General features: G+C 40.8%; 1 protein-coding gene across 11 annotated transcripts in view; it reads left to right on the top strand.

Annotated features, from left to right (window-relative positions):
• The window catches only part of MTSS1 (MTSS I-BAR domain containing 1), a 126,798-nt gene that overhangs the window by 92,593 nt on the left and 7,350 nt on the right, over positions 1 to 26,855 (top strand). For 5 of the 11 annotated variants that reach the window (XM_085572547.1, XM_085572545.1, XM_085572549.1 and 2 more), the window contains 6 exons: positions 966 to 1,057; positions 2,753 to 2,827; positions 13,729 to 13,886; positions 15,128 to 15,235; positions 16,202 to 16,299; positions 18,279 to 18,489. In XM_085572547.1, the coding sequence (XP_085428673.1) occupies positions 966 to 1,057; positions 2,753 to 2,827; positions 13,729 to 13,886; positions 15,128 to 15,235; positions 16,202 to 16,299; positions 18,279 to 18,489 (742 nt within the window). Of the gene's footprint in view, positions 1 to 965; positions 1,058 to 2,752; positions 2,828 to 8,521; positions 8,534 to 13,728; positions 13,887 to 15,127; positions 15,236 to 16,201; positions 16,300 to 18,278; positions 18,490 to 26,064; positions 26,185 to 26,855 lie in introns of all 11 variants that reach the window. The other 6 variants (XM_085572541.1, XM_085572546.1, XM_085572542.1 and 3 more) reach the window with 3 other exon arrangements.

The raw sequence follows: 26,855 nt of genomic DNA, 5'->3' as shown, positions 1-26,855 counted from the left end.
TTTTGCAGTTGAAGTTAGACTGCAGAGGTAATGAGAGAGCATTAACTCATGTGCAACCTGGGCTGTACAAAAACAACCTACTTCAATAGTTAGTAGTAGTTTGTCTGTGTGCCTTTTTGAACCAGACTTAAAAGTTACACATGACCTTAGTTGAACAAAAATGATGCTTCACCATTTGCCTGATGACCTGCTATGTTTTTTTCCCTTTTCCCCCCATCCTTGAAAGTGTTCAAAGCCAGGTTGGATGGTATAAGCAGCCTGGTCTAGTGGAAAGTGTCCTTGACCATGGCAGGGTGGTTGGAAGCAGATGACCTTATCCCTTCCAATCCAAGATATTTTATGATTATTCTGTGATTACTTTAAAATAAAGCTATTTATGAAATTGGCCATGAGAATACAATTTTAGCCTCCAGTTACCACAGAGTTAGCTGTTTAAATGGTTTGATACCAGTTTCAATAACTAGTGGAGCATTAGTGGTACTGTATCAAGGACTCCACCAGTGTGAGGTGAGGCACATCACTGGGCACGATATTGTTCTCTTGTACAGCTGCTCTGTCTTCTTGTGTATACACATGTGCTATTTAAGTTTATAATCTCCATGGCTGCATGAACCTTTCTGGTCTTCAGATTTTCCATTTAAATTGTGTGACAGTTGAGTAGGATCTGTTTACTCTGAACTGTTTCGGGTCACTCCTCTGCTTTGCTCTCTGTTTCTCCCTGTGTCTAGAGCTTTTTTAATTCTGGTTATTTTGTGATGTGGATTTTTTTTTTTTAATCTACTTTTTTCTTTTGCATTCTCTAGTGTAAACATTTAAATATTTTTATCTTCTGATATTCACATTGTGACATTGGTAGCTGTCACAGCAAAAAGTAAAAATACTCCACTATTGACCTTGGCTCTCTCTGTAAGAATAAGGGCATCTGCAGGATTTGATTGCTCTTTGTGTTTTTCCAACAAAATTAGTGCTTTAATTGACTGTCTGATAAACCCACTTCAAGAACAGATGGAAGAGTGGAAGAAAGTGGCCAATCAGCTGGATAAAGACCATGCAAAAGGTAGTTACAGAGGAAGAATTCTTTAATAGGAGTAAGATTGTAATACCAGTTTTGCTTCCTCTTTTCATGTTTGTACTGGAGAACTGAATAACATGCTTAAATATGTATAGCAGTCTTTCCTCTTCTGAAACAGTTCTGTCCCAAAGTGCCTAACAAAAATTTAACCCTTGCTGTATGCATTTTGGAGGTTTAGTTTGCTGGACCCCGGGGGTGGGATGTTTTTCTAGACTGATAAGCAGTGACTGGGTTTAGCTCTGTTAGCCCACTCTCCCTATATGAGCTGAGGATTGGAGATGCCACATCTATCCCTGCAAAGCCCTGGGGTATTGTTAAAAGCAGCTTGTAAGATCATGTTATGCCTCAGCCAGGGTGTCCTCCAGAGAATGCACAGCCGTGTAAAACACTGAGCATTGTTTTTTTGTACCTGATGCCATACAGAAAACGCACCTGTGGAACAGGAGAGCTCTGCTATGGGACAGGGGATGCCCTGGGCTGCTGGGGTGTGATGGCTCCAGAGGCTTTCCTGGGGAAGTGAGCAGCAGGCAGCTAAGTCTTGCACAGCAAGATCATGTTGGTAGATGCTGGGAAGGGTGGCCCTCTAGCACAGTTGCTGAAAGCAGGTTGCAGTTCACCACTGACTGACCCTTGAAAATTTAAGACTTCTGTTATGTCTGAAAGAAGCAGCAGCACCATGTAAACTGATAGGAAGGAGTGGGCTTGACCTCTAAAAGAGGATTTTCTTCTTGCCCCATCATTACTGTGAGCAAATAGAAGCAGTTGAATCAGCAGCTCCTGAAAAACTTCCTGTCTTTTGCTGCAGTGATAAGCATGTAGTGAGCAGGAGAGGGGAGTCACATGGGGTCATGGGCAGTAGGGGTGACCCAGGCCAAGGTGGCAGTGAGATTTAGAGCTTACTGGGCAGACTTGGGTGTTGGGAATGCAGTTGGCCTTGGTGCAGTTCTTGTGCCTGCCATGAATCTGCTTCTATTTTTCATCTACAGAAGGGTAGTAACACTGATCTCCTTTGTTAAAGTATATGTGTACATGTATATACATGCATACATGCATCTTCTTTTTTTTTTTTTTCTTGTAAGTATCAGTTTTCATATGTGGTACCTTTAGTGTTCCTGCACTAGAGGTTGAATATTTTGTTCTGGGATTTTAATTCTCCTAGGATGTGCAGCTCATCTGAAAATGAGGACAAGTGCAGTGTGCTCCGCTTCATCAGAAGGAGCTGGCAATGTGACACTTCCTTGGGCAGAGTTTTAGCACCCTCTTCCTCTGCCTGACTCTCATGCTGGAGAGGGATCACAGGATATTCTCTTCCTTGCCATTTCTGGATAGCTGTTTTTTTGCACACAGATGTTTCGAGAAACCTGTCATCTCTGTTTTCCATTCCTGAGAGTGGATGAAATGAAAAGCACTCTAATTTTGTACTATGTTCTCAGTTGTTATTTCTGTAAAGGCTTTGTTTATTTGAGAAAGATTTTGGTATGTGAATGTGCTCACACCCTAAAATGTTATATTAAGCCAAATGTATAGGCTTTACAAAATGTGAGTTCTAAGCCTCTTTGTTTAACAGTAGCTGTTCTCCAAAAGTTTGTAGTCCAATGTCTTTAAATGTAGCGTTTTCTATGAAAAACATTCATTTTGACATTGATTATATCGATAATAGAGATTGTGTGTGTTTTTTAGAATACAAAAAAGCCCGCCAAGAGATAAAAAAGAAATCATCTGATACACTGAAGCTACAGAAGAAAGCAAAGAAAGGTAACTTTCTTCATACTGTAGTGTTAACAGTCTTCTGAGCTGTGCTCATTGACAAAGATTGAACAGTGATAGAACTTTCTACTGTAATAATCCTGCTCCTCTAATGTATTCCTGGTACCTACTTGGGCACTAGAATCCAATTACTATGTGTCATTTAAATCATACCTGAAGCTGCTGTCTGCTGTTATTGTACAAAAGCCTTAGAACTGTTTGTGCAAAATCAATCATGCTTTAAAATAGAGCCCTTACTGCTAACTTTTTCTTTTTAGGAACACTGACACTCTTAATATGACTTGTGCAGATACCTGTAAAAAATTCTAGAATCTTTTAGAATCATATAAAAAAAGCCATTATGTAAATGTTCCTTAACTATTAACATTTCTCACTGTTCTTCCTTTCTGTCACTTTTCCTCTTTTTCTTTTTTTTAACAGCCTGTAATCTCCTAAACCTTACTTTATTGATCAGACTGAGACAGTGGCATGGGTTGTTTTTAGGGAGAAGGGCTCTTGGCAATCATAGAAAACTAAAGATGAGTGAGAAGAAAAAGGGAATTTTCCTGAAAGACAATTTGCCTTTTTTATCAGCTGTATCTCATGCTTCTGTTGCTCTTCCACCTCCACCTTGTCATAGGGGTTTCATCACTGTTTTGATGGAAACATGCAGCACTGCCAGCTGCAGCACTGCCATCAGTAAGGGTTTTACTTTGCCAAGTGCAAACCCCACCAGGCTTTGGAACATTGATAGGGACCTTGTACAGAGACTTCCTGGTTCCCTTTCCTGCACTGGGCTCTTCCCAGCTGTGTCAGAAGTGTGCTTCAAGCAGCTATCAGTCTACAGGTTGAAACTTGTCCTTCTCTTCCTGCCTAAAAACTGTGAACCCAGAGACAAGCAAAATAAATGCTGGAGTGGGGAGTTTCTTGAAATTTTCAAATTGTGTGATACTTAGAACAGGTGAGCTGTCTCTGACTGTCCTTCCATGTAGGTGAATCAATAATCCCAGTGGTAGAAAGCCAGATAACTGGAAAACTGCTCTTGAATGTTAGCTGGCTTTAGGTAAGAAATGAGGAAAGGGGAAATGAAAGCCATCAAGAGGGAGCTTAGCTCAGTAGGTTCTGTGTCTGTCAGTTCAGTGTTCTAAATCAGAATCATGATCATTAGGGGAATATGACTTTTTGAGTTAGGATCTTATTTTTGGGTAATGCATAAACATGATTGTCATTTTGTGTGATGAAATGTCTGACTGCAGACCAACAGCTTTATAGAGTTTGTGATGTTCCTTCCATGTCTCCTGTCTCTCCCCGACCTTTTCTAGTGTTATTTCTTCTTGTCCTTGTGTGATACAAACAACCCATCAGTGCATGGTAGGTAAGCACTGAGGAAAACATAAAAGTATGGAATTGTTTGGGTGGATGTCTGGGGTCTTTGAGGAGGGGGCCATTTTTTGAGCCTGTTTCTATAGATTGACGGGTGTCTGGCTCCAACTCCCCTTAATCCTGCTTCTGAGTGTTCAATAAATCACTCTGCAATATCGAAGGAGGAGACATCATTTTTGAAATGTGAAGAGGAAAGAGAAGTACTTAAAAGCTGCTGGAAAAAAAAAATACAACCCACTGTTCTTGTACTACAGATACCACCTGCATCTGTTAGCAGTGGTTAAAGCAAGCAGACTTGGTCCTTGGATTTTCTGCTTTCATATCCCCCTCCTCAAATGTGAGCCAAGTCTCATGATGAGAGTCAGGAAACTGGTGTTTTGTCCTCCTTTAGGATTGAGCATCTTTTAGTGAGGAGTGGAACCGGCCTCATTTTGCCATCATTGTTGTAACAGACATGATGTGATTGAAGTTTTGTTCCTTTTTTTTCTTTTTTTTTTTTTTTTAATCTAATTCCCTTGCTTAATTTTGCCATTATGATGTTCTTTTGAAGTGGTGGTGAAGATGCTGTATTTCTGTGCTGTCCCTCTTGGAGCTGCTGTCAGACTCATGGTGTTTGCTGGGGGTTAAGTGTATGGGGCAGGTGGAAGAGCTGAGGACTCACAGGTAGCCAGTACAGAGAAAAGAAGGAGCTGCAATATTTCTGAGGAGCTGCGAGTTGTTCTTATGGCCCCTGGGGAGGAGAGATGTGAGGAGGCTGTGGTTTGTAAGGCTGTGAGTATGAATGCTCAAAGCTGTTAGCCCCAGCAGGAGTAGTCAGGGGATGGGAGGAAGTTCTCCCTGCCTTCTTGCAAGTATCAACAGTGTTTAAGCCAGATGGAAAAAACAGGAGCAGATGCCTTTTCTCCTTGTTGTTGTTTTGATCTCTATCTTGAGGAAATAAAGCTTTGGTCTCACTGCAATGTCAAATGTTGTGAAAATGTTTTTGTATGTACCCATCTTGACAGATCTGTTCAATGTCCTGTGTGTGAAGTATGTTGCTCTTGCTTTTACTGAGGGATAGAAAAAAGATCAAGAAAGGGTTTATTTCGTAACATGATAAAGCTGCAGAAGTGATTCTGCTTTAGGACACAGATGAGGTTGAACTATGGGAAAACTATACTGGCAGGCATGTGGCTGAGTGCATGAATGGTTTCCTGTGCCTTCAACTCTCCTGTTTCTCTGTCTAACAGACTTTTTCTGTTCTGTTCTTCCTCAAGCAGGACCTGTCCCTTTGATATTTCTGTAAAGTTACTGACTCACCTATGGGAACTCTAAATAAAACAACCAATTCATTCCCTTCCTAGCATTTGTAAGAATACTTTTGAATTAACTTTATGATCGCCTGTGGGCAAGCGGGATGTTTGCTGAATCCTGGATTTGCTTACTGTGCATGCTACTGTGAAGGTCCTTTAAGCTTATTCTGCTATTTCCCATCTGACCTTATGGGAAAGTGTTTCTCTTCTGCTTTGGGCAGCTCCAGATGGAGGAGCTTGACTATAAGCCTCTCCTTTCCTCATTCACATCCTGGCAGTGGTGTCCCCTGGCCCTGACATGTCAGGCTGCAGGGCTGTCTCTCACAGCTGATGCTGCAGCATGCACAGCAGCTCCTTGCTCCTTGCCTGCAGCCCAAGGACATTTAGGAAGGAGGGTCCTGAGCTGTGTGGCTTGTCCTTGCAGGAGTGCTGCAGGTTGGACTCCCTGCCTTAGCTCTGGGGTGCTGAACCCACGGGGGTTTGCCTGTTCCATGGCTTCTGTGTGGTCTGTTTGTTCCTGTTTCCTGTGGCCAAGGTCAGCGTTCAGGCCGGGCATTTAAGATCACGTATTAGAAATTATGTTTGCAGAGAAGTATGTTCATTGCTATAAGGGTGTTTCCAAAGCTTGAAGTGATAGGGAAAACACCAAACTTTCCAAATAAAACAGAAGGAAGTCCAGGGTCCTTTCTGGAAGTTTGTTAGGGTATTTTTAGTAAAGTGACACAACTGTGAAATGAAGGTCTTGCATTTCAAAAGACTCACTGAGAAAATTTTTACCCTATTTGTTGCCTTTAATTATTAAAAAAAGATCCACCTGAAGCTAAATCTATGTAATCTTAAATAGGATCCTGGTGCACCTCCCAGATTCATGCAGTCCCTGAGGGTCTCATGGTGATCTTCAAGGTTCTTCCTCAAGGCTTCCTTACACCCTTGTTCCCACTGGGAACAGGCCCCTAGGGCTTGTTGCCCACCCCAGCGCTGACACTTCGCTCGTGTCTGAACAGATGAAGTTGTGTAGTGCATGGAATTGCAGACATCTTCTAAATTGCTCTTTGTTTTCAGACAAACATTGGCCATCAGAAATCAGCCCAGCTAACCTGAGTCAGCAGAATGATTATGCATATACTTAAGATAAATTCCATGTTTAGGTTTTTGCTGATTCAGGGCCTCACAAGTGGATCCATAGCTGCTAGGAACTGTTGATGCTATATTGAATCTAGAGAAAGTAAGCAGCTGTGGCTCTGCATGTAACCACTTGGGAAGGTCAGCAAAATGCATGATTCTTGAAGAAGAAATGATCAAGTGATTAAATTAAAATATATCTGAATGTGTAAAATCTGGAGTGCATGTTGGGTCTATTTTCTGTATTTCAGCTTGGCTATTAATGAATAAATAAACAGGTTTCCCTCCTACCTATAACATGACTGGTAGGTTTAATTTTCAGGTTCTTCATGTGACACTGTTTGAGCTTTGAGGAAAATGTTTAAATCCAGGTGTATGTGTAAGAAGTTGTTGGATGTAACACTTCCAATAATATAACACATGTTAATAAGAAAACTGAGTTTTATCTGTTAGACATATAGAAGTTTCTGCAGAATTCCCTTAACATTTAATACAACATTTATTCTTGTGTCCCCTTCAGTGCTGAGTATCCAAACTGGCAGTCGTTCCTTCTGAGTATGCAGCAGTTTTGGAAAGTATTCTGTGATTCCAATGAAATTCAGAGAATAGAACATGATTTTTAATTTACTGTAGAACGTGATTATTCATTTACTGTAATACTACCAAAAGTGCTTTTTCTTCCTCCTGGTTAGCAAAGATGATGTCTTTGTGTTTTAGAGCCTTTTTTTAGGTTTTTTTTTTTTGTTATCCTCTGGTCTTTGTAATATTGTTAGACTGCTCTCAAGGATGGTTGTGCAAAGCCCGTGACTCTAAACTAAAAAGCATAAAGCTCTTCAATGCAATTATAACTGAAGAATGTCTCAGTTCTTACAGCAAGTGCTGACCTTCTCATCCAAGCACTTTGTACTCCTTCTGTATGTGGCACTTGCCCCATCTGGAGTGGCAGGCTGGAGGGGGGGAATCCCTGGCCAGAGCCTTCCTCCCCAGGAGGGAGCCTCATTCCTCTAAATTGATCAAGTGTGCCACCATTACTGAAGTGAGAGCCAAAACTCTGTGGAGTCAGTAAGATGCAGCTCAGAAGGAGGGAAGCTAATGAGCAAATTATCCTTATATTTTGCCAGAAAAAAAATCCTGTGTGTATGAGGCCATGGTGCCTGCAGGGCTTTTTGGTGAGTTTTGTTGTTTTAGAGTTTTTTTCCCTGCAAGCTTATAATGTGAGCTCTCCTTTACAAAAATGCAGTGACGACATGCTGCTAAATCAGTGACTGAAGACATTGCTTTCCTTTACTTTCATTCCTTGAGTTTTGAAGGCCTCTTGATAGTTCCTCTCTTTTTGACAGCAGGCCAGTTTTATTGCAAAATTTTATTATATAAAGTTTTTTCAATTAAAGTACACATATCATAATTAATCTTTTTGATGCTCTTCCACATTGCATCAGCAATTAGGTTTTTGTTTAATTAACAATCTGTTAATGCAATTGCAGTAGAGAACATCAAGAAGTGCTGTGGTTACTCACACAGCATCAGTCTAGAGTTCTGCATGTTTGAGTTCCTTCTTCCCTGTGAGGGGATGATTTGTGCCTCTTGACAAGGGTCTGGTTATCTGTGTTGTGCCTTTCTCTGAAGCACAGGTTACAGCTTCTCACTGAGGAGTCTAAACTGTGTGGTAAATAACCAGGGTTTTAATTTGCAACAGCTCACCAGGATGCAAAACTAATACATTTGTCTTTATCAGCAACAAAAGAAGTCAAAATAGTCTAGTCCAAACTGCTTCCTCTCTTGTCTTGGCGCTGATGATAATGTCTAAATTCTAGGAATGCTGGAATACCAGTTTGACTTTTTTTATTTTCCTTTCTGTGTCAATTTTGTGTCCTGCAATTTCTCACCATGCGCACGTGCCTGACAGCTGAGGCTCTGGGTAAGTCTGTGCCATGCTGTGACCCTGGTGGCTGGCTTATTGTAGCCCTTGCTGTGGCCTCTTTATGGTGTCTGGTCTCCACTAACTGCCTAGACTTTAATTTCTAATGCAACTAAAATATTGCCTAATCTTGATGAACAAACCATCTTTTCATTTATTTTCTTTTGGCATCTAATTGGAACACTGTAAAAGAAGAAAACCAGTATTGTGGATAAACCTCTGGTTTATTTTAGAAAGGGATAACATGGACAGATAAATCTTGTCACAGCTGGGAGAGAAGTTAAATGGAATAGACATGTCATCAAGGTGATGTTCAAATAATTGAGTATCTTATTGTTAATATGACTTTTAAAGTCTAGAGCCTAAAGTCCTTAATGTTGGTCTTTGTAACCTGTGATCCAAACTCCCTTTTTTATGAAAATCGCATGCATCTTTCTTACCTGATAGATAAATCACTATATTTTCTTCATGCTGGGGAAATTGTTGGAATTCAGCATCACAATTGTCCCCTGTTGCCTGATCACATCTCAAATATGTTTAAATTGGGGTGCTGTTTCAGCTATTTTGCAAATTTAAAGTAGCTGCCTTGAGATCCCATTGTGAATGAAGCATGGTGTTTCTGAATCTGAGCAAAGTAGTCATACCTGCACTTGTAAGTGTGGTGATGTAGGTGTTGCCTTTGGGAGAAGCCTGAATTGATAAATCAGCAAGCTCTCAAACAAGGCACCTCCAGTGGGTTCCTGGAGCAGCCTTGTTGAGGCTGCTGCTTGTCCCCATTTTTTGAAACCATGCATTGTGGTTTTCCTGGTTTGTAATTAAATCTAGAAATGCCATTTGGCAACTTGTAGCTTTTCTGTTAAGGCAAAACTTTGCACTTTTTAACATGAGCAGCTGACTCAGATCCCCAGTAGCCAAAAGAAAGACTCAGATTTGGTTTCTGAAGGAGTCTGAGGTTAATCCCAGTTATGAGGTTTATGGTGACAGAATTCTTCTGTTTTCAGCACAGATCCATATTAGTTCATTTGTTGGCTTTACTGTGCAGAACTTATAAGAGCTTATTCATTCTGGCAGCTGGAGCAGGTGTGCTCTTGTAAAGAAGGTGGTTTGGGAATGGCTGACTTGGAGCCTGCTTTGGTTTGTACAAGTAGAGGCGGACTCAGCATTGTCTCATACTGGGTAAATTCTGCCACTCAGTCAAGTGACCAATATTGAATATTGAAGTTCTGTGCAGATGCTTAAAAAAGTAGAAGGGAGCAGTCTTTCTGTGAGGACATGGAAAACAGTAATTCTACCAATATTTGCTGCATTGCATTGTCAGTAACAGCATTAACTTCAGCAATCCAACTTGCACAGAGAGAATTTTAAAATTATTTGGTGTTGCTGAGAGTTTTGCTAGTATGTCTTATAAAATATAGGCATGAAATGGTGTTGAAAATTAGGTTTTCTTTTCCTTTTTCCCTAATATTTTTCATTTACGAAAGATTTTTTTGAACAATAATTTGATTTTTTTTTATTTTAAAAATTGCATGAGGCTTTCAGCCAGGATTCACACAAAATACTGTAAAATGCAAGTTCTATTGCATGTTGGTCCTCTAAAGCCCTTGCATGTCATGGTAATGATGTAAAGCACCTGCTGTGAGGATAACATTGAGACTGTCCTTGAAGTAGCAGCAGATCCATGTTACTTTTGATGAGCAGCAGTTCAGCTCCCTGCACATGGTTAGCTGTCACACGCCTGTGTCCAGCTGTCGGTCACCAGGCTGTTGGAGCATGGTGTTGTTGGAGAATTCCATCCACAACTTCTGGTCTTGCATTTGTGCTCCTCTCTGCTTCACCAGAGCTCCTCTTTGACAAAGGCAGGATTTGAATTCCTCCTCAGTGTTCAGGTTGTTGACTTGTTCTGGGTGCAGCTGGACATGCTCTGCAGAGCCATCCCTACCTCCTGTTCGTGTCAGCCTGGTTGCAGATCGGTGACCTGTGACTACACTGGATGCTTTTGACCATTGCTGTTGCTGGTTGCTGTGGTGGGTCACTCAAACCTGCCTGCAGCTGGGCTAGGAGTGTCCTTCCAGGTGCACTTCCACAGCTGCTGCATGATAAGACTCTTCTGGAACTATCTTATGTCATTGTGGTAGTTGTGTTGGTTTGGAAGTGTTTTGGAATGCATAGCCTAAAGGCCAGAGAATGTCTGCTGGAGGGAATAGTCACTTGCTGATGTTCCTCTTGAAAGTGTGCCTTGTGACCACAGCAAATATACTGCAATCAAAAAGGCTGCTTTGGCCAATTAACCTTATCCTTGTTGTTCAAGGAGGAAAAGAGCTGCACTGCTCTCCAGTGGTTGATACTCCCTTCTGAGATAAGGAGCAGATTCAAATCAGTGGAGACCCAAGGTGTCTTGAGGAGCAGAGGTGGTCAGCAGTTGGTCCTCACACCTGTGGTGTTCTCTGGGTGTAGGGGTGTTGCTGTAGGGATGTGCTCTGCACTGCTTAGCAAAGGAAACTGGTTCAGTTAGGCAGAGATCTCATCCCTCAAATTTCCTGAGCTGAGTGCAGCTGTCGATTCAGGGAGTGCGAAGAGCTATGCCTGCTTTCAAAAGACTTGCTAGATTGATGTCTGCATTGTGCAGCTTTCAAAGGATGTTGATAAAGCTTTCCTCCTCCTAAAATATGAGTTATGAGAAGTCACCAGGAGAAAACTGTATTCATTTGTAAACATCTGACTTCAGAGCTTCATCTGAATGATTCACCTAAGCTTGTTTCCTGCTCTGAATTATACCTGAGACAGCTTCTGTGTTTTCACAGACTGCCCAAATGCCCCTGAGCATAAAAACAGGTCTGTGAAAATACTGGTGAGACTACAAATACTGGTGAGTGTCTGTTGCTGTACTGACTCACTGGAAGAAATAAAATGGGAATTTTGTACAGGTACAGAGGAAGTTGGAGAGTGGTTTAGTTTTACACATGCTTTGGCCAAAGGGTTAAAATACCAGCCTGAATATTATCCTCATAATTTTGTTGAATTGAGTGAATTACACAGGTGGAAATGAGAGTTATTCTTGCCTCAGGTTTTGACTGCTCTTGTTTCTCTGGTCCAAGACGTCCTGCTCTAAGTTCCACAGAAAGTACCAAAGTTCACTATAATTGAACCCACTTTGTCAATTATGTCCAGTTGCTTTTAAGTGCGTGTGTTCTCACTGCATAGGCAAATGCATTTAACAAGATTTACTGCATTATGTGCATTATTATGGTGGAGCAGCTGAATGTTTATAGCAATTCTTCAGAGCTGAACTAATGAGTGTTCAATTTAGTTTGCAGCTAATATATTTTGCACTTGGTACCTCCATGGTAGTGAGCCAGTATCTACGTTTGAAGAGCAGGTAGTTATTTTACCCATTGTAATTCCAGGCAGCACTCAAAAAGGGCCTGAGCAATCACGCAGGTTTCTGTTTCCTAAAGAATTGGAAAGAACAACTCCAGAGGAGTATGAAATGTTTAACCACTACATCTTATGGCAGAGTATGGAGAGGGACTGAAATGTACAGAATGGTCTTGAAGCAGGAAGGCCCAAGGGTCTCCTGAGGGTGACAGACAGAAAGGCACAGGACCTTCAGGGAGGTACCCAAAGCTCTGCTATAACTTACTTCTGGTAGATGCTGATTTTGATGGAGGAAGCAGAGGACCTTCAGACTGTTCTTCTTAAAGTTGATTTACTTCTGAGTAAGTTTTACAACCACATTAGAGCAGCAAGACTGATGTGCAGGAAAACTGCTGGAAGTTTGGTACCAGGTGGCCTTGGCAGTGGCTGTGTCCATGTTGCACTGCATGTGATTTTTCCAGGATCCATTGCAAAGCTCTGCATGTGGGTGTCAGTGCATTTTTTATGGACTATATCTAACTCTCTACAGAGGAGATTTGGGTATATCCAGCCTGTAATTCCACTAAGCCAGCACAATTCTCTTTGCTTCCATCACTGCTCTCTTTTCCTGCAGCTCTGGCTGTGTATCAGTGCAGGGAGGTTGATTGGCTTTGCCTTGCTCTGGAGTATTAAGGAAATATATATAATAGTAAGGCAAAGGTTTTTCCTTTTTAAGCCTGACATGGACTCATCTGCGTTTTGTACTACACAGATAAAGAGACTTTTTTCCTCTTGCTCTTAGCTTTAAATCCTTTGTGCAGAAAGGTTATCATCCAAAAAATTGATTTTGGGTAGCTGCTTGTAACTCACCAACCATTTTTTCAGTGTTATCTTCCTGGTAGTTAAATTGCATGTGATGGCATTTCTGGGAGATTGGCAACAAATTTATACAACTGAGGTCTGCTGCATGAAATCATCTTGCAACTGCAATGTTATTGATTATAGTATGTCTAAGCAGCAACTCTTAATTCCTAGAGGAACATTTTTTTTGGCTTGATGCAGCATAAGCAGTCAGTGCAGAATACTTAGCTGTCACAGAAAGTTTTGGTATTATGAGTTGACTGTAATTAACATAGTAAAGCTTTTTATTGCAAAACATTGGAATTTAATTGTATCCATTTACATATATATATACATTTTATATATATATATATATAAAACCTATGTTGAGAGGTATGGTTTAGTTTGGACTCAGGAATGAAGAAAATGGTTTCAGCAGTTGGTTTGTGCAGAGTACTCAAACCCAGTGGTCCAATGATCAGTAACATGTCCACAGTAGCATTTTGTATAGGAGATCGATCCATTCATTTAGTGGCTCCACAAAATTCTCACTAGGACCTTGTTAAGCACAAATGCAAGAAGGTAGAGGAGTACACCTGGGCTAGTGATTTACCTGAGCTAGTTTATTTATTTGTGAAAGTTGTTCTTTCATCTCCCAGTTAGTAAGGTGTTGGTTTTCAGTAAGGATGATGTGAAGAGTTTCTATAGCTAATGCTCTGGTGAAGTCCTTATTTAAAATGCTGTCTTTGGCTTGTTGAAATCTTTTTAATTGAGCTGGATTTCTATTCTGTGCAAAAGGGGAAAAAATAAATGCTTTGAAATGCTTAATTTAATTGAGGGGGGAGGGGGACATCCTTACTGATTTGAATGAAGGGAAAATGCTGGTTGAGACTCAAATTGCAAAAACACAATCCAGTAGCAGTGCTGGCTGAAAATCGTGTCATCTTCTCTGGAGAGGCACAGTTTTGACAATATGTGCTCTGATTGTTTCCTGCATACAGGACGGGGTGACATTCAGCCCCAGCTGGATAGTGCTTTACAAGATGTCAATGATAAGTACCTGCTGCTTGAAGAAACCGAGAAGCAAGCTGTCAGAAAAGCTCTGATCGAGGAGCGCGGTCGATTCTGTGCTTTCATCTCGATGCTGCGCCCTGTGATTGTAAGAGCTCTTCGTTTTTAGTCAGGACAATTCACAGATTAGATAAGTGCCCAGAAGCCTCTGAAGAGAGTATCTCGTTATGTTTTAGGAATTAATTTCTAGAGCCAGAATACAGCCTGTATCTCTCTCTGTCTAGCAAGTGGTGAGAGTTGGGACCTTTCATGTAGGCGCTTGAAGTAATTCAGCAGTGGAAAACACTGAATACCTTCAAGGTGACTGATGGGTAAACAATGAGCATGAAGACTCAAGTCAGCTTGTGTTCTTTATGCAATCCAGCCTGAGACGTTGCAAATGCAGTTTTTTCCACTGCTTTCCTTCTTAACATCACATTTTAATACAAATCCTCCTTACTCCTACTCCAGTGTTAGGACTGATAAATGTTTCAAGACCTCCCCTGAGTATATAATGACATTATCTGACAAATTGCAGGCTGCTTCTGTGCAGGTTTCTGATAGCTCCTTTCCTTCTACATGACAGTTTTTCAGTTCATTGGAAAGGTTTGAGTAAATTTTCATCATCTCAGGTAGTCTGAAGCCTGACAAGGAATTGTTCATGGCTTTGTGCAAGTGAGATGCATTTCTGAAGGGTCACCAACCTACTGGGAAAATGTTCCCAATACTTGTTTACAAAGAGCATCAGTGTCAATAGAAAACCATAGTTAGAGAATTAGAAAAGACATGGCTGAGCAGGAGGAGGTGAATTCCAGATTCAGAGGACCTGGAAGAAATGGTAGCTAAGGAATTACTGTGGTAGTTTACAGTGCAGGAATCGTCATCTGAGTTATCTGTCGATATAAATTGAGCCAGAATCAATCCTGGATGTATTAATGCTGTGTACTTGTATAATGCATTTAGCTTAACTATCAAAAACTGTGAATTTGACCCCTGTTTACACTCAAGCTTAAAATTGTTGGGCACATTAATGAGTGTACATAAAACAGGTATTTGTCAAATGTAGCAAAACTGACACTCTTTTTCTGAAGATGTCACAAAAAGAAGGCTTAGACTTAGCTTGTTGATGAGAGAAAAGATTTCTAGGCCTTAGAATTTATAGCAATCTTAAAAGTAGTTACAAAACTTTAATTTAATATTTTCACCCTTCCATAATTAATGTGGAAAGAAAATGCAGCTCCACTGGGCATCCCCCAAGTCATTAGCAAAATTATAAAGGTCATATATTGTGTTAGAGATCTGATTTTTAAAACCAAGCCTGTGGTTATCCTGGCTTGTTATTCTTTTCAGGAAGAAGAAATATCAATGCTAGGAGAAATAACCCATTTACAAACCATATCAGATGACCTGAAAAGTCTCACCATGGATCCACACAAATTGCCATCCTCAAGTGAACAGGTTAGCTCTTGTTACCTGGAAAACATTTTATTTGTGGCTTGCATGGCTTTTTCTGTTGTCTTGTGAGGAATATTGACTACCAGTGTTTAGTGCTTTAATGTGATGTTTTGTAATAGCTTTTTAGCAGAAAGGCCATTTTCAACATAAGCAATTAAAAAAAAATCTCTTTTGTTGTGGAAATTTTTTTCAAGGGCTGAGTGCCCCTAAAATATTTGGTGAGACCAGAGTGAAGTGGTAGCAGTAACACTTTGAAGGGTATGAAGATGCCCGATTTCTGTGGAGAGTGTTTGAGAAATGAGTGTCATCTCCTTGCCCTACGTTTGAACTCCCTGTCTTTTTGTAGTCACAAAGTTGCTGGGGTTGTGTAGCTTGATAGAGTCTAAGATTTGAACATTTTTCCATGGTGTCCTTAAAATGCATAGGAAAATGTGTGTCATTAAACAAATCCACTTAGGACATTTTTCTGCAACCCTGCTGTGTGAACTCAGTTTTTTTGTCATACTTTATAATCACCTTATCATTGACCTAGAAGTATAAAGCTCTGTTGTGGCTGAATACTAAATATTCAGTTAATTGTTTAAAATGTTACAGTACTTAATCTCAAAGGCTGTATAAATTTTTTAAGTCAAAACAAACAAAACAAAAGAAAGAAAAACTAGAAGAGCTTCCTTAATGCAAAAAAAAAAAAAAAGATACCCAATTTACTTTCTAAAAGTTTTCTTTCCATTTAGATCTGAACTTCCTTTCTATGGTGGCATTCTTAGTGTTGAAGTATGCTAATACTGGGAAAGCCAAGGATGAAACTGCCTCACCTATGTGATACAGTGTAATTTTGGTAGAGAACTGAGACTGAAGTGGCACTGAAAGTTTGTGGCAGGGATGAATGTTGTATGACAAGCAGATGCTTTGTTTTACTAGGGTGAAAATTTTTCCACATCCTTGATGCTATTGATTATCTTTCATCAGGTAATTTTAGATTTGAAAGGTTCTGATTACAGCTGGTCTTACCAGACTCCTCCATCCTCTCCCAGTACTACCATGTCCAGAAAATCCAGTGTTTGCAGGTAAGTAAATTTGTAATATTTATTTTTAACCTGTTGGGGGAAAAGGGAGGCAAGTTCAGACTGTGAAATGGATTTGTATTCATTCTTAAATCTTAAATAGAAAGTCTTACTGAAACAGTCCCTCATGGTCTTTACTCATTTAAGTGTGTGCTGGGGATATTAAAAAGGATGGGCATGACTGATGAACTTTTGAACTCAACACAACTTGAAGATGTTTTTGATTCAGTTCTCTTCAATCCATTTTGGATCAAAGAGCAGATTGTTCTGATCTAAACTCTTGAGATTGTCCATTCATAATTTCCTTTTCTGTTTTTCATGTGATGACTTTTTAGATTATTCTAAGTAGCTGTTACTAATCAGTAAGTTAAACTATTTGAAAAGAGGAAAAACATCCTTGACAATTGCCCTATCAGTCTGGTAGATGGAAATGCTTTTTTGATACAAGTTTTTTTTACTGTTTAATGCTGTCTAATGCTGTCCTGAAATATGTTGAAACACTGGATTCTGTCTATGCTTTCTCTGTAAAAACTGTTTTCTCTCATAAAACAGTTTATTAGCATGTTGCCCCCATATCCTGGTGTCTACATTTACTCTTTCCTTTTACTGAAAAGGAAGATACCCTGTTGTGTATTCTGCTCAACACCTCTCTAGCTGCTCTCAAATGACTACCTTTCAGTTTGCTTTATGAACTACATACTACAGGTTCCCTGTGTATGAGCAAAGTTACCTACAGCATGTCAGAGCAAGTGAACACGACTTCTATGTACCTACTTGTCTCTGCATGCAGATATATATAAAAAAATCAGTACTTTTATATATATATATGTGAAAATGTGCATATTTAGAGCAATGAGCACAGGCTTAAAGATGCAATATCCTGAAGCTGTAAAAGAAAATGGCAAAAAATCCCCCCAAAAAAATAATCTCTTCATAATCAATTTTATCTTCTTGTACAGTAAAACCGGTATGGCACAGACTGACGTGTGGGTGAAGCAAAGCAGAGCTCTGCTTGCTCTGCTCCCTGCTGGCTTGCACATCTTCTTTGTATGTGGCCTTGGTGCACAGGAGGTGCAGCCTCACCTGTGCATCCTTGAGAGCCATCCTTAGGTCAGGCTGCTGCCAGTGCAGCAGGGAGCTGCCATCAAACTGGTGCATCCTGCTGGTCCTGCTCAGCCACCCCAGCACGAAATTCCGAAAGCTCACACATTTTGGCTCTCATGTCCTACTGTCATTCATGGATTCTGAGGATTAGCAATCAGTCTCTTCCTAAGAAAAATCACTTCGGTTTGTTTTAATGGATATTAATTTTGGGGTTTAATTCTCTGGTTGTCCTTGTTACTGACTAAAGCTCCATACCCAGTGGCTTGGCTTCACTCCATGTGCTGTCATGTGTCTTTATCTGGTAGGAAGCCTTCAAGTGGGTAAAACGTGTCCCAGGTATTGTGAAATGTGGGAGTTTGGTGATGCTTTCAGAAGTCTCACACACTGTCCTGCTGGCTGTCTGCAGCAGCATGCCTAGAGGCAGACTTTTAGATGAACTCCAGTGTCTTTGGTCCTCCTGCTAGAAATCCCATTGACACTCTGGGCCAAGTGTAAGTCAGAAATAGGAGAGAACCATCAGCAGACACTTTCTGAGCAGGTGCCATGCTCAGGGAGGGCATGTAGCAATTCCTTCATCCCTAACCTGAGTTTGAAGTCTGAGTGGTTAAGATTTGATCATTTAACTGACCCTCAAGATTAAATGCCATTTTCTCTCTGGTTGCCAGGGATACTGCAGCTGCTTATGGTTCTTTACTGATATATATGTGCATATATATATATATATATTTAATTTGTCAACATTTTTCTTTTTCGGTTTATGCTGCCTGTTGCTAGAGACATGTGGAATGTTAATTGTACTGTATATGGGTCTCTCCCCACCCCGCCCTTGTGTCTTTTCCTCTCCCCTTTCCTTTCTCTGTTCCTTTTGTCTCTCACAGCAGTCTGAACAGCGTTAACAGTAGTGATTCCCGGTCCAGTGGCTCGCACTCGCACTCACCTAGTTCACACTATCGCTATCGCAGCTCCAATCTGCCTCAGCAGGCACCCATGAGGCTGTCCAGTGTGTCCTCCCATGATTCTGGATTCATGTCCCAGGATGCTTTCCAGTCCAAATCGCCATCCCCCATGCCACCAGAGGCACCTAACCAGGTACGTGCAAGCATGAGAATAAAACCTGAGTGTGAGCTCTCTAACTTAGCTCACCTTTCAGAAAAAGGATCTGATGTGGTTTTGGGGTACCTGGAATCAGATTAAACATTGAGGGTAAGGGTTGTCTCAGAGCGTTTCATTTATCCAAAAGTTGGGCCTCTAGCTGGAGTGATTTATGCTGCTTTGGCATAAAAGGGATGAGTCGCTCCTGGGCTATACAGTTTTTCTTCTGGTCCTGGAGGGAGCCTAGATGCCTAACTCTGAGATAAACATAGACACAACCAAGAGCAAGAAGGCCCACCTAATAGAGGGAATAATACTCACTTTACCCACTGAGGTTACTCGTTAATCCTGCACAGGCTGCAAGTGGTTAATGTCCGGAGGCTCTTTGCTGTTTAATGGGCAAATATTGATGCCAGAACATCCTTTTGACAGCCACAGCACTGATACTGGTGGCTTTGGCATTAGAGAGACTTCTTTAATTCCTCCTCTGCAATGGGTCTGGGATACTATAAATGCCACCAGCATTATCATATGGAATTAGTTTTGCCATTTTTTATGACACCCATTCCTATGGATAGACTTGAATTTTGGATTCTCAGTTGAGGACCTTGCAGAAATAAGGTTTCTGCATGAAAATGGGAGGTATTATTAATTCTTTATGGAGCCCATAAGAAATGAGTTTTTGTGTAGCCATATATAATAACATCCTGAAGCCAGTCAGACGGAGAGGATTTCACTAGAAATATAAGCAAACTTTCCCTGAGCATTTTTGGGTCTGCAGAAGGAAGCTGCTACTCTATTTGTTCATGGCATCCTTCCTCTAAAAACTCACTGGCTATCTGCAGGCAGAGATTTGCAATGCTTTGTGGCCTGTATCTTTCAGCACCTGAATTCTCTTTGCTGGATTTTTGGGGTGTTTTTAAAGAAATCACACAGCAACTGTAATATTTTTAAACAAGGCTGAATTGCTTTTCTCACATTATAAATCCCATTGAAAATCTTATTTGCAAACTGAAAAGGACCTAGTGTCCTATTGTTGACTATTACTTATATTAATACACCCCGAGGTCATTGGAGAAAAACTGTCTTTTACTTCAAAAATGTAGTTGCACCCCTTTTTATATGTTGGGGAGTAGCTAGTTTTTTAGGCATGGTTGGGGAGTGTTAATTGTAATGGTCAGCAAGTGTTAGTGGTTATCAAGTGTCACCTGCCCATGGAAACTACCCTAGACCACCTTTGATAGCATACAGACCCTTGCCTTTTGCAGAACATTTAGTAAGTAGTACCCTTAGAGAATTTTTTTAAGTATCATCCAAAACAGCACTGGTTCATTTAGGATTGGAACATGTTCTCAAGGGAAGCTCAATGGTTTTTAAATTTTATTTCCTTCTTTCATTTTAATAGAAATGCTTTCTTTTCAAATGATACCTCTTCTGTCCCCAGTCTGGACACAGCAGCTTTGTTTTAATAGATGACATCCTGAAGAACTTTGTGCACACTAATAAAATGAATGTTTTGTTTAGATTGGCTATGGCTAACCTAAGTGAAATGCAAAAAAGTAAATGAGCAATAATAAAGTAAACTGGAATAGTAACAAGGTAAGGAAGTTGACTTTTAAGATACATACATCAGTTACACATGCTAGCATCATCTTTGGTTTTCATAGTATCCACTGCGCCTGCATAAAAGGGCAGTAATCCACATGATGATGCTATGTTTGCAGACAAGGATGTAAATTTGCAATTGCTCTTAGCATGAAAAAAACCAACACCTCTCTGCAAATTCCCCTGTTAAGCAGAGGAGAGAACTTAGGCTGGTATCAGGTGGCAGAACATCCTGAAAGTCGATGGGAGTCATGCTGATTTACACCAGCTAAGTTCATATGCTTTCACTTCATTTTAGAAACTGTCCATAAGGTTGCAAAACTGATCCAAGCATCACCTGAGCTTTTCATGAGCTGTAGAAGGCTGCAGCAGTGTGACAAGTGTAGTGTGTTGGTATAACAAATAGGTATGTGCTCTGTATGTCTCTGGTTCTGTTTACCTTTACGCAGAGGAAAAGGTAACAGATCATTGCCTGGCTGCTTCATCTCTGCTTAAGTGTCTTGCTTTGTATGTTCAGCACTAAGTAAATGGTGTGTGTTGTGCTGACAGGTGACTGTGACTGTGAGCTGAGCAGAAGCTGTTCAGTGGGCAGCGTTCCCGTGTTGTGTGTCTCTAACCAGCTGACAGATCTCCCCGTGGGGCTGTGCTTGGAGCATCGGGGCTGGGCGGGAGGAGGCTGCTGCTCTGTCTCAAACACTGACGACATTGTTTCTAGTAGTGACACTGAGAAGGCAGAAAAGCAAGCTCTGGAACCAACAAAGGAGATTAAACCTGTATATCTTGTACAGGTGGACGCTTTAACGATGTTTGCTAGCTACATGCTGTGGCATATGTTGGATCAACAAAGCCCTTTCTCATTTAATCATGAGTTTTAGAAAAAAAAGTAGGAGGGGGCCATATATAATTCCCATAATACAGGAATGTGAATATATGATTTCTTAAGCTATTTTGTATATAAGCTCACCTATATTTTAGGCAAACAAGTGTCACTGAAAAGTAAATGGAATTTCTGCAAAATCACAGATGAGGTAGCGGGGGAGTTGGTGGGAATCTCAAACAAAGAGTAACTGGAGATTGAAACAAGATACAGACAATACCAGATGAGAGATGTCTGACAAAATGAAGATTGTTTTCCAGGCTGTAGTTGTTAGTAGGAGTAGTAAGTCTTTACCATTACCACACTTAGCACAGAACATAGGAAAAAGAGCAATTATAAAAACAGACTGCTCTTCCACTGGTGTGTGAGGATTACCTTTCTGCAGTTGCTGGGAGTAAAAGTGTTAGCCTGTAGCACATGGCTGAACATGTGGGAAGGTCACTGTAAAAGGCTTTAATCATCATTAAAGGGGTACATTCGGATGTAGCTGAACAGCTGGAAAAGCATCACAGGTCTCTTTCTGGAGTGGAACAGTTTCTTTAAATGCCAGGTGTAAGGTCAGGGATGGCCAGCATTGCCCATGACACACAGTGACCTCATACAAAGCCCTTCTGACAGACCTGCTGGAAGCACAGAGTGGCTCTTGGATGGACATTCAATGTGGCTGCTGCTGCAAAACCCACACCTTGCCCTGTGTGGTAGAAAAACTGAGGCCTGGAAGTATCTGTGCTCACATGATGTGATAGTACAAGAGTGATGTTTGATTCAGGGCATGATAATGTCATTGCTGGATTTGAAGTGAACATGCTGGGGGAAGCACAGTTGGACTTTACAGGTTGCTTGTGACTTCATGGAGATGAAAGCAAAGGGAGAGAAAGAAGCAAAGGAAGATAAAAATGTTGATGCACTGTCAGGCAGCAGAGAGATAAGTCTTTATTGCTAGAATGATCTGGAAAGCACTTTCCCTAAACAGTCAAATAGAGGGAAACTGAATGTGATGTTGCTTCTGCATGTACAGGTTATAAAGCTGCAAAGAGTCTGCTTTTGAGTAGATTCCATTGCTTGAAATAGCTGCAAGTTAGAATAGGGGAAATATATTGTTACAGCTGTTCAGTTTTCCATTTAAGTTAATAAATGCTTCCAAATCAGACCTTAATAGGAACCTCAAAACAGGACAAAAAAAAAAAAACAAAAAACAAAAAACAAAAAAACCACCAAAAGCAAACAAACAAAACAAAATCCAAAAATCAAGTCCAAACTGAAACACATCTGTAAATTATCACAGATATTTGTTTCTTCTAGAATTCCTTTTCTGATGCTTCTTCTAAAATTCCTTTTCTTCCTTCTTTGTAATAGTTTGTCCCTGACTAGAAAGAAGGGTCAGTAGAGGCAGATTCCAGGAAATTAGACAAATTGAGGAGGTGACCCTTGATCCAGAGCTTTTCTAAAAGTAGCTGAGCCCATCTTCCACTGACTCTAGAGGGACATTGGAGCACGCTCATCATTAGGATTTGGTCTCCTGGGAAACCTTGTCCAGGAAGCTCTGTCTCCTATTTGAGAACGGGAGAAGGTTAAGAAAGCAATGCCATGTTTTAGTGGAAAACATTGCAAAGGATGCAAATAATCCAATATAACCATGGTCCTTTTATAGGTTAGTAGGACAGCAGATGGAAAATATAATTGTACTGTTGGGTAGCTCAGAAAATGTTTTTTGTATATCCCTGCTGGAACTCATACATACCACACCAAGAAGTGGGACACTATCCACAGCTTATCTGAGAGACCAGAGACCAAGCTACACTTGTACAAATGTACATTTGGGGCACTGCTTGTCACTGCAGAGAATAGCTTTAGCTTTATACGGTTAATTTTAAGCTTCTTCTCAGAAGAGATAATTTTAGAACACAGCAGAACTGCCACATTGCAGCTGTGGGAAAAAATAGCTAAAATGAAAGAATTTATTTAAAAAAATATTCAAACAAAACAGTCATTTTAAAAAATGAATCTACTAAAACAAGGTGAAAAAAATCTGATAGTCAAATTTCTCACACCATGGGCTGGGGAGTAGAAATTATTCTGCCCTGTGTGTGTGCTCCCAGGAGAGGGTGCCAAGGCTTGTGCATCCAGAGCAAGCACTGCAAAGTCTGGAGACTGTTTGCCCAAGCTGTAGGTGTGCAGTTTCTGTTTTCAGTCCCTTGTGTACCCTATGGTAAGAAGGGAAGTCTGTGCTTCCCACACCCATGTGCAGCCATTCAGGACTGGCTCTCCAAACATCCTTTGCCCTGCTGCCAGTCATGTTTTCCTTATGCTTTTCATTCAGGAGTTCAGTATTCTTCTGCCTCCCTCTACATTGTTAGAATACTTTTTTAGCAAGACCAGAGATTCCCTTTGTCTGTGCCTTGCAAGTTTCTGAAGATGAGGAGACCCTGTTTCTGTACTACCACCTCCTGCATTTCCATCAGCTTCCAGGATGTTTTCCCCATGGCATCTTGGGTCAGCCTCTGTCTAGCTTTTCTTGCTGAAAATAGATACACTGAATTAGTAGGAGAGTCCTTTTTGTCATCTTTACTTCACTTTGGAGGAGGGATTTTATTGCAAAAATAAGTTCACCAAATGCAGTCTTTTTTTGTGCCCATACTTTGCATCTTAATTTTTGACCTTTTTTAATGCGTCTTTGTTGGTAATAAACCTCATCTATGAGCTCTCTCTACCATTACTTGACAAAACCTTGTGCAATGTCTGTCTTGTAGATACAAATAGTGTATTAAATGTAAACTCCAAGTTCTTACTTGTCACCCCTGGGGCATCTGTAGAAAACAAAATCGCATGGGAGATGCCATGCTTGGCACTAGGACCCTTCACTGTCTCTCCTGCCATGTGCAGAGCATGCAGACCCCAGAGGGTCATTCAGGCCATAAGTAGGAGGTTTCAGAAAGTATTTTCTGTAATTGCATTTTTCTGTCTTGTTTTTACTCCTGGTTAAACCATAACAGTAGTGTGAGTATTCTCATGAGGTTTCTTTTGCTGAGGTACCTGGAATGTCAGGCAGAACTCCGGAGTTTAGTGTAAAAGCTAATTTTCTATAATGTATTTTTCTCAAGGGATAAAGGCAATAGTCTCATCTCCATTTAGTTCACCATGGCTATGACTGATGGCAGAGTCAACTGCAGCTCATCTTTGTTAGTATTCTTATTTTTGGAGGCTTTTCTCCAGTAAAAGGAGTTGCATTAAATCAAGAATGTGACAAGTTCCACTAAAATATCATGCCACTGCATCATCAGGTATGCCACTTTCACTGCTGTCCTTAACACCTATGTGTCTTTTGTTGCTGTTCCCTCTGATTATACCTTCACCTCAACTCTTATTACACTTTGAATACAAACCTTGTTAGCTGAGCATGCTTGCACCCTAGGCACATTTGACAGGGCACCTTCAGATCATCATGTCAGCATAGAGTGGCATGAGTGTTATTTCTATAAAATACTCCCATCACTCTACATGCTTTTTAAAATTTTAGCAGCCTTTGCAAAATTTCACTTAAATCACAGTTTACCAGTCAGCTCAAGATGCTGATATTGTGTTGACTTCTCAGCTGCCCCAGAAGTCTTCACCAAAATTGTTATGGTGACAGTGTTCCATGCTGGGAGACCTACATTTCCTTCTACCCAGGCAACTGGCTGTACATTACCCACCCATCTGTAGCTCCTGGTGAGCAGTGAGACAACTTGTGGGTTGTAGGAGTAATTGCGCCCCTACACTGCCTCAAACCCAGCTGTCCTTCTATTGCAAATCATCCCAGATCTTACCTAAGGTTAACTGGGGAATTTTACTTCAGGTGAGATTTCCCTTCTTCAACATGTCATTCCTTGAAATTGCTGTCTTTGCTACACAAACTGGATACAACAGCACATTCTCTCTGCTGTCATAAACACCTTATATTTACTTGTTTCACAGGTCCTTGGCTACTAAAGAGTGAATTGGTCTTGCTAGTATTGAATTTCTGAGAGTGAATAGAGCTCAGTAGTGCCCTAACAACTCTACCAGTGCTCATGACCATGTTTAAACTCTCAGTTGGACCTGGACACACATCCCTACAGAGTAGGATGCCACTTCCGAGGGGGAGATGTGGAAGAGCATTGTAGTTGGTAAAATGGTTCATGTGGTTATTCCCCTTGGCCTTTGTGTAGTTGAATTAGATGTTATTGTAGAGGTCTGACAGCAGCAAAGGTACATAAAGGTGTGCACCGAAAATTGGAGAAGTTCCTAGGTAGGAGCAAAATGCTTGATGTGTTCAGTGGACATTTTGTGTCCTGCATTTTCTTCCACTCTCCTTCCAAGTCCCTGCTATTTTCTGCCTCTGCTGTTAGGAGAAGGCAGGTGGCAAGCAATGCCACCACTTCTGCACTCAGCAGAGGGCATGTACCTTCCTGCTGGCTGCTGGACAGGAGGGTTTGAGTCAGAGTGCTTTTGGTGTATGCATCCTACCTGCAGAGGCACATGCATACAGGTCATGCACTTTGGAAGCCTGCAGTTTTGGTAAGTATCGCTTCTTTATCTTTTCCATAATACTTGAACTCAGATGAGCTTTCCACAAGCACTTATGCAGATCAGAATGTACGAGAACTTGTGAATGTGATGTTTGCTACTCCATGTTTTAAATCTAAACTTTGTGTTTTTGAAGTACTGATGATCTGCTTTTCTGTATAAATCAGTTGTCTCAGTATATTGCATGTTCGGACCACAGGTGCCCTCAGGTCCCTCAGCTTCTTGCTCTGAGACAGCAGCAGAATTGAGATGCTAAAATTGCAATGAGGAGTTGAGATTGCTGCCTCAATTTCTTCATTCCTGAGCAGAGTGGCAAGTTCTCGCATTAAGCTAGTGGCTTTTTTTTTTTTTTCATAGATTTCATGAACATTAGCAATAGTTTTGAGCAGTTTCTAATTGATCTTTAAAATCCTAACCCTTTGCTTCTCTCATCCTTCCCTCTCCTGTGTGTGTATGTGCTTTTTGTATTTTTGTTTGTGATTTTTTTTCTTTTCTGTTGGCTTGTGTATCCTTTCCCTGCATTGCGGTGCTGTTTTATGCTGCAGAATTCGTCCAGCTCTGCCTCTTCAGAAGCCTCTGAAACCTGCCAGTCAGTGAGCGAGTGCAGTTCCCCCACCTCAGTCAGCTCAGGCTCCACCATGGGGGCTTGGGCCTCCACAGATAAGGTGAAAATCTTCATCTCCAAGACATACAAACCTACTGGCTCGTTATCCAAACCCTGCAACATTTGGACAAAACCCCCATGCATGGGATGCATCCAGGATTCCTCTTTGTGAGGATGAGACTAGGAACTGCTGCACACTCCCTTAGAAGTCAATATGTTTGAATAAAAACCACAATTGACTTTGAACTAGCTACTAGGAGAAGCTACAAATTGGGCATTTTACAGAGGTAATTTTCTAAGAAAAAGTAATTTTCCAGCTTTTCTACTCAAAGAGATTGTGGAATTCTGCTCAAACCAGCTGGTTGCCTGACAAAAAGCACCTTGCCCAGGTTGTGCTGTTTGTGGCTTCTCCCATCTCTCCCATTAGGTAGCATACATTACACTGAGTAATGGGGGTTGTTTTTTGACCAAAAAGGAAAGCAAAATACACATGGTTGGAATAAATTACATGGGATACACTCTAAACTGGGGGAGGAAGTGATAGCAGTCTCCTTTCTCATCTGGTAAATCCTTGCTGTTGGTTTTTGTTGTTTTGTTCTTCCATATCATCACACAGCTAGAACATGTCATGTTTGAAGGCTTTATGCTTTTCCTCTCTGTCCAGCTACATAGACTGAATGTCACCAATGCAAATGCCTTCAGGATTGGAAATGTTCTATTTCTATGTCCAGA

This window comes from Lonchura striata, chromosome 2, assembly GCF_050655825.1.
Source record: "Lonchura striata isolate lonStrDom1 chromosome 2, ASM5065582v1, whole genome shotgun sequence".
Lineage (NCBI taxonomy): Eukaryota > Metazoa > Chordata > Aves > Passeriformes > Estrildidae > Lonchura > Lonchura striata.
This window is presented reverse-complemented; position numbering and strand designations above follow the sequence as displayed.